The 7,564-nt window shown below is 37.9% G+C and overlaps 1 protein-coding gene across 1 annotated transcript; it reads right to left on the bottom strand.

Annotated features, from left to right (window-relative positions):
- Positions 1–745: 745 nt before the first annotated feature.
- On the bottom strand, positions 746–4,922 carry LOC147538661 (26S proteasome non-ATPase regulatory subunit 4 homolog). Its single transcript, XM_086640932.1, has 11 exons — positions 4,791–4,922; positions 4,547–4,660; positions 4,267–4,372; positions 3,981–4,095; positions 3,660–3,869; positions 3,243–3,543; positions 2,951–3,071; positions 2,397–2,491; positions 2,240–2,308; positions 1,279–1,351; positions 746–996 (listed from the first exon to the last, which is right to left on the bottom strand). The coding sequence occupies exons 1-10, from the start codon at positions 4,800–4,802 to the stop codon at positions 1,313–1,315; spliced, it is 1,182 nt and encodes a 393-aa protein (XP_086497058.1). The 5' UTR covers positions 4,803–4,922; the 3' UTR covers positions 746–996; positions 1,279–1,312.
- Positions 4,923–7,564: the final 2,642 nt, after the last annotated feature.

Below are 7,564 nucleotides of genomic sequence, written 5' to 3'. Positions count from 1 at the left end.
AATATAATTGCAATGTTAGGATCAAAAGTATTAGAAAGTATGGAATCGTTCCGTTGATTAGTAAGAACTAGTAGAGAACCAAATTTAAGTTTGAATTATATTGGTTAGTTAGGGGTGGAGGGTGGTGAGGGCTCTAGTAGTCGTTCCTGATGTCGATATTGTTTCCTGTGTGCACTTTCTAGATAGTGTGGCTTTAATTTTGCGTAATTGTTTATGAATGGACTTCCAGGTCCATGAGTGAACCTGTTTAAAAAGACCTGGTTCACTGATATGACGAAAGTATTTTAACTTTAAGTAACTCGTACAAATAACCTTGGGTTCAGTTTTAAGACGCCAACCTAACTTACATAAAACTGAACCTAACTTATACAGGAAAGCTTGTTTATCCCCAGACCACTTGCTCTTTGTGGAAGACAAATTTGGACCCAGGCCTTAGCATAGATGTCTTGGTCGCGGCTACTGTTGACATAACAATAGTGCAGCCAGCTTACAACAAGAATTGAAGACTTTGGATTTGTTTTCTTCAATGAGAAGTTGAGCCCCTAAATATATTGTCTACATTCCAATTCCATGTTGCCTGGTGTCAATACTAAGGTTTTTCTCTTCTTTTTTTTAATAGTTGCCTAGGGTTCTCTCTCTCGACTCCTACGACAGTTCTCAACATTTTATGCTGTTTTATACCAGCTCCTTAGGTATGTTTGTACTCCATAACATAATGATGAATGAGTTCTTCACAAGACTGTTATTTGGTAATGAATTCAAATCCCAAAGCTAATCTTAAGAGAGCCTATCACTGCTTTACTTCCATATCATCCTACAAGCACTTGAAATTCAAAATTTCTTGATACCATCAATTTTAAGAAAAGATAACCAGTGAACAGAACGAAAATAGTTAATAGAGAAACATGATAGTCTTAGATTTCCGTCAAGAACGATCCAAGTTTTTGCAACAACAATGTTCAGATCTTGTAATAATGTTCTGCAAGTTTGTCCACCCTGCAAAACAAATACAACGATACTCAAATGATGGACTCTAAACAGTAACCAAAAACATTAAGTAGAACACGTAATATTCCATATTGCTTGAGAAAGCGCCAAGAGATTGGCTATAGCTCCAAGCCCACGGCAAATGTTGAAGCGTTTTGCCTGTGCTCATTGTGCATTTGACAAGAACAAAACCCTGTAACCATTGAACTTAGGGCCGGCTGGGTGGCAAAAGAAGAGACAATATTCGGAGCTTTTGGGGCTTCGGTCGAAATAGAAAGTTTAGAGACTGACCTCTTGTGTATTTGGCAACAGTTGCAACCCTTTGTCATTTCTCTTCCGACTTATCTTCATCCTTTTGTTTTGACTGGGTAATAAAATTTAAAAAGTTAACACAAGTACACAACCATTTAGTATGAAACTATTTACTCAGTGAGTAAAATGGTTTGTTTAGAAAAAAAAACATCAATGGTTCAATTGTGTATGATCTTTCATACTAGATTATTAGCTGCACTCATGCTTAGTCTTGAAATGGATTCTTATTAGTTCTAATGAGTAATAAGAAAATGACAGTACAGACTACAGAGATCATTCTGAGAAGCTTTCTTGTTTTAACGTTACAGTCAAGGTGCTCATAAGTAACTTTTGTTTAACCATTTTCATCAGGTTCCAAATTTAGTCAAGGGTAACTTCAAACACAAACACACGCACCATATCTGGTATATGCACACTTACCTCAGGTTTGACAAAAACAGCCCTAGATGGGTGTGCACATAAAAAAAAATGATGTGTGCATCTAAAATTTCACCGAGTTAAGCTTTCTGAAGTAGTCAAGTTACCAGGTCCATTAGCAAGGACTAAGGAGCCAAGAGCCCAAGGTCCCTACTTCAGTTCAAATTAGGCCCTAATCTACATCTTTCTCTGCTTCTAGGGTCATCAAGTAATGATGAAATGGTTATGTGAAGTTTCTTAAAACAATTTGTTCTTCCCAACTTACGTATCATTTTCAAGTTGAGAAGTTTTATTTTTTCAGTCGTAATATATTTCTACTCGTGGACTGAGCTATTATAATCCAACCCAATCAATCAGTGTCATGATATAGTTGAGGTCAAGTAATTTCTTTAAGGAAAAATATGAAAAGGAAAACCAGCGATCACATTTTCGAAGTGGAAATAGAGCAGCTAGTGTAGGGAATGGATGGCAAATCTAACGATTAGATCATCTGAAGTCCTAGCTGTTAACATCTCATACTCACCTCTCCTTGGCCTGGCAGAGATGCAAGCAAATCTTTCACTGAAGGATCATTTGGATCAACTCCGGGAAGCTGTGACAGCATAAAAAATCCTCGGATAAAACAAAAACCAAATCACTTAAGAAATATGGTAACTGCAGTTAAACTTTGAAGTATGTACCGAATTAATGATAGATGACATGAATGACTGATCTCCCAGCACTTGGTTCAACTCCCCTGTTTGATTTGCAGTTTCCTCCACAGACATTTTAAGGGCTAACAGAAGCAGCAAATGGGAAACAACCCAGTAAATAAGAAAAACCAAAAGTGAACATCAGGAAGATTTAAACCATGACTGAATCAGTTTCAATTTTAATTAACGGGATCTTAAGAGTACCACAAACTTTTAAAATGAAATGCAACCAGGTCAAGTTAGCATCAAATTTTTAACAATATCAGCCGTAAAATATAAGATTTCCTAAGACTCTGATCAGTCTTTAACTCAATTTAATATGTGTTTATGAAGAGTTCCACAAATTGTCCCTGCAGCAACTCAGCAAGTGATGGACTTGTAACAGGTCAATAAAACAACGTACACATGTTACATAAAGTAGAGTTTCACACACATGTTACATAAAGTAGAGTTTCACGGGCGATGATTTACTGGCTATAATAAGTTTGAGATACCACCACACTAACTAAAGTGAAAATGCTAAGCGGACTCAGGAGACTCACCCATGGCTAGCTCTTGATCCTCGGTACTTGCCTCCATCATATCAGCGTCTCTAGACTGACTTGACATTTCATGATCCATGGACATTGAGAGGGCCTGGGCTAGCAATGCACTGTCATCATCCTGTTATCCAATCCAAAACAGTTTGAATACAGCATAAGATATAGCTTCTCACGAGGTAAAAGCCATCACTTTTATAAGTAAATAAAAAATATAAATAGGAGAATGATGAACGAAGAACAAACACTAAAATATCAAAGAATGGAAGGAGTTGTTGTGTGATATGAGATTAACCATTTCATCCGTTCTCTTGATCTCATTATCAGCAGCTGTTGACCCAACTTTTTCAGCCATAGTTGCATCCTGTGAATTAGAAGGTTGATCTTGTCTAGCAGAATTGTCTGCTGTCCTCTTTGCAGCAGCTTCTTGTCTTGCCCTCTCCTCCTCCATGGAAACTCTAAGGGCAAGAGCAAGCTCAGGATCTAAGTTGGGATCCACACCAAAATCGTAACCACCAGCACCACCAGATGCCACTGCTGCTGCAGCAGCAAAACCACTTCCTCCTTCCCCATCATCTCCGGTGAAGATGGGAGTGCTGGCATCAATAAAAGGAGTTTTATTATTCAAACTAACAAGACTAAACATGAAACCAAATTACATAAAACAGAAATCACCCAATCAACTTGTCAGAAAGTTATTACAAACTTTTACCTTATAAGGACATCAGAAAGAGCACCAGCACTAGGAGGAACATGAACAATGTGACTACTATCATTATTGTTTACAGAATTAAGAAGGGCTTCCAGCTTCTCTGGTTTCCCTTCATCTTCTTCACCAAAATCAACAATATCAAGAGCGACACTGTTCTTCTTCAACTTCTTTCCAATTGTTTCTAATACCTTCTTATCATATTTCACTGGACTGAATAACACAATAAGAGAAACAATTGAATTAAAAAATTGGAAGAGTCACCCTAATTCCAGTATAAAACATATTCCCCCACCCCGTCCCTATTGAACGTAAATATGTTACCTCCCCGCAAAAACTATAATCCTCTGCTGCTGTTTCTTGTTTTGGCGATGCTTCAGGGCCAACTGAGCAACCTGAATTCCAGCAGTGAGATTCATCTCACCACCTACTTCTAACCCTAAATGTTCAAAGAAAACGTACTTTCAGGCTTTAATTCAAAAAGTCACTTCCATCTCAGTTTTTTAAGAACAAAGATGCAAGAAGTAAAACAACACAAGGCTTATCACCCATAAAAGAAAACAACCAAAACTGGTGAGAATTCAAAAGTAATTAAAAGAGGAAGAATCACCATGCATGCAAGCTAGTATCTTGCCAAGATCACTAGTAGGAGTAACCAAGACACGAACGCCTTTGCCAGCCATTGTCAGAATTCCGACTGTATTCTCAGGATTAGACTGCAAAGTTCAAAAAAACCATAAATTCCCCAAATCCAACCATAAAAACACTAAACAAAGCCCTAAAACAATTATTTACTTCAAAAATTTCTACAAACCCTAGAAAAATTGTCAATCCTGATACCTAATTATCGAAAACAAATTATAATGAAAAAAAAGAAAAATCAGAATCACCTGTGTTTTAGCACCACAGATGAGATTTACAGCATCAGCTTGAGCTTGAAATCTAGTGGGAGAATAATCACCGTTTCTTGTCCACTCTGAATTATCAATACAAATCATAGTAGCCTGATGAACAAAAACAAAACGAAAGCGATCAGATAAAACCCTAATTTATATAAATATAAAGAAAGTAAAAGGAAAACAACTGAAGTGGAATTTTAGTGACAATGGATTAGAGGGGTAGTAGTTGGCTAACCTCGAGAACCATTTTTGTGAGATTTGGATTGTCACCGAAGAAATAAACACAAGTTAGGGAAAAGATCACTAGCGAAGTTTCAGAGACGAAGGGGAAATATATAGTTGGGCTTCTTTCCCTTGTTTCTAACTTTCTAAGATAAATTCCTGTTTGGCCCCCCTCATGTGATTAACTTGCAATTTGGACCCCATAGATTGTCTAACTCGTATAGTCGTATCTCTGTATAGTTCTATTCTTTTCCCTACAAGCGGTCCGAGTAAAGAACACTAAATTGGTGTAGAAAGATTACTCAAGTATTTAAGGCAGACTAAAGAGTACGGACTATTGTATACCAAGTATCCTGAAATATTAAAGAGATACGCGGATGCGAACTAAATTTTAAATACTGTTGATTCCAAGCCAAATAGTGGATGTGTATTCACATTGTCTAGAACTGTCATATAAAGGAAATCCTCAAAGTATACTTGCATAGCTAGAATGAGAACGGATTTAGAATCATTGCACTGGATAAAGCAGGAGAAGAGGTAAAGTGGTTGGGACACTTCTTGGAGGATATTCCTGTATAGGCTAAACCGGTGCTGACAATAAATATACACTGCCATAATAAGACTGTTATTGCAACGCCACATAGTAAAATGTATAGCGGTAAGTCATTAGACATTTGTCGGCAACATAATACCATAAAGGAATTATCCTCAGAAGGAGTCTTAATAGTTTATTATGTTAAATCCAAGGATAACTTAGTCGATCCATTTACAAAAGGATTAAATAGTGAAAATGGCTTCATCATGGGACTTTTTCCTAAAATAAATGATTAAAGTCGTGACGGAAACTCAACCTATGTGACTAGAGATCCCACAAAAGGTTCAACGAAAAAAACTGAAGTTATATACTAAGTCACTACCATAACACTGAAAGAAATTTATCTCTTCCATAAGCCTAGGATGACTTAATGCTTTTAATGAATCTCAAAACCTACAAAATTACTTCTAATGTAAGTTATGATAACTTTATTAAGGTAATCTATGTGTGTATGAATTGATGTTGTCTCTATTAGAAAGTCGTAATGAACAACTTTTCTAGAGAAGACATGAAAATCAAGTTGTTAAAGGTCGAATAAACACAACCGATAGCTTTCAAAAGTAAGAAACTAGTTGGGTGATAGCTACTCGTCGGAGTACAACTTATGGGATCCAGTTCAAGACATAGTTTAGTAAGGTTTTTGTAAACGCGATGGCTATTCCCCATGAAATATCCAAAGTCGCAAGTTGTCTATCTATCTGTAGCGAAATTCTGTATCTAATTTCTGTCAGCGTCAGTGTGTCATTCGAATAAGTTTACATAATAAAAAATCTCGAATATTCATTTATGTGGGGGATTGTTGGAATCGAACCAATTTGGATCATCAAATGGGTTGTAGAAGTAGGTGTAAAACTCCATGTTTTTAAGCTTTGAGTTACTTTTGGGTCTGACCCAAAACCAATGGCTCGAATTATCTCCGTTTATTTCATGAAGATCCAAGGTTGTATATCGCAGCTAGGGGTGGGATAAAAGCCCACGGACCCGAGACCGGGATCGGGTACCCGCTGGCCGCAGGGTTAAACGGCGCCCGATAACCGGTACGGGTAGAACCCGACCGGACCGAATGATTAAAATGGGCGGGCTCGGGTTGCAAGCTCTGTCCACCTGACCGCCCGAGCTCGAACCGTTATATACCCACGCGGGTACCCGGAACAAGTACCCACCCGTCTGAGAAACTCGCCCGACCAAACATTAAGGCTTTTGGCCTAGACCGTCGAATGAATAAATCTCATCCGTTCGATCTAGAGTCTTCTTATCCAGCCAAGTACCTTCCTCCCCCTATATAAACTTCTCATCAAGTCTCAGCCGACCTTTCTCTCTCTCTATTGTCTACTCTCCAGTCTCTACCAAATATGTGAATCTCAACATTTCACATTTGAAAACCCTAGATTTCAAAAAAACCCTAGCGCCACCATTACCAACATGAGATCCTAGCGCCACCATTACCAGGCAACAACGAGATCCTAGCACCACTATTACCAACACCAAGATCTCAACAGTAACCCGAGCCACCTTTAATCTGCATCTTCTTCAATCCTTAGTTTCTTTCGTCATAAATTTATAGCGATCGAACCATGGTGATGTAACAAGAGGCAAGGAAATTGTTGTTGTTGTCTTCAACTTGAGTTTTGAGTAATACTTCAACCCAGTCTTTTGTATTTTTGTTGATGTTGTTTATAACTTATGAGAATAGCTACTTCACTTTATATGACTCTTACTGCCTTAGTGCCTTGCTGCTAAGTGTAATTGTAGGGTATTCTGATGGTTGTGATGGTCTATGGCCGTGTTACAGGAGTTCGTGTATCGACCACAGTTTTCTGGTGGGCCAAATATCTCTAGTGTGATGCGTCTCTTGACAGGAAACACATTAAAATTACGATGGCTTATCAAAACTGTGGCAATGATCGAAATCTCTGAAAATGCGCAACCATGTTCATGGGATCGTGCCAAGTGATGATTTTGTAGCTTTTTGTTATTGTTTTTCAATGTTATACAATCTGTCTACGTTTGTTTTATTTTTGTACAATCTATCTAAGTTTGGAAGTTGGTTTTATGGTCAGTAGGTTGGTATCTAATATTTCTTTGAAAATTAAAAAAATGACAATCTATTTTCAATTTCCAAATCGGGCAAACCGACCGAACCCGCCCATTGGCCCGATTTACCCAACTGTTTTAGCAGGCACGGACGGGTA

The sequence above is a fragment of the Eschscholzia californica genome, unplaced genomic scaffold (genome assembly GCF_041429995.1).
Source record: "Eschscholzia californica isolate CP2 unplaced genomic scaffold, dmEscCali1.0.p SCAF_5, whole genome shotgun sequence".
Classification (NCBI taxonomy): Eukaryota; Viridiplantae; Streptophyta; class Magnoliopsida; order Ranunculales; family Papaveraceae; genus Eschscholzia; species Eschscholzia californica.
The sequence above is the reverse complement of the archived record's forward strand: the minus strand, read 5'-3'. Positions and strand labels throughout refer to the sequence as shown.

Bases quoted from the DNA above. Each gene is read 5' to 3' on its own strand.
- LOC147538661 (XM_086640932.1), bottom strand. The intron at 3,544-3,659 runs GTAAAAGTTTGT...TATTGATGCCAG, and splicing joins CTTTCTGATGTCCTTATAAG to CACTCCCATCTTCACCGGAG. The intron at 3,072-3,242 runs GTTAATCTCATA...ATTGGATAACAG, and splicing joins TCAAGAGAACGGATGAAATG to GATGATGACAGTGCATTGCT.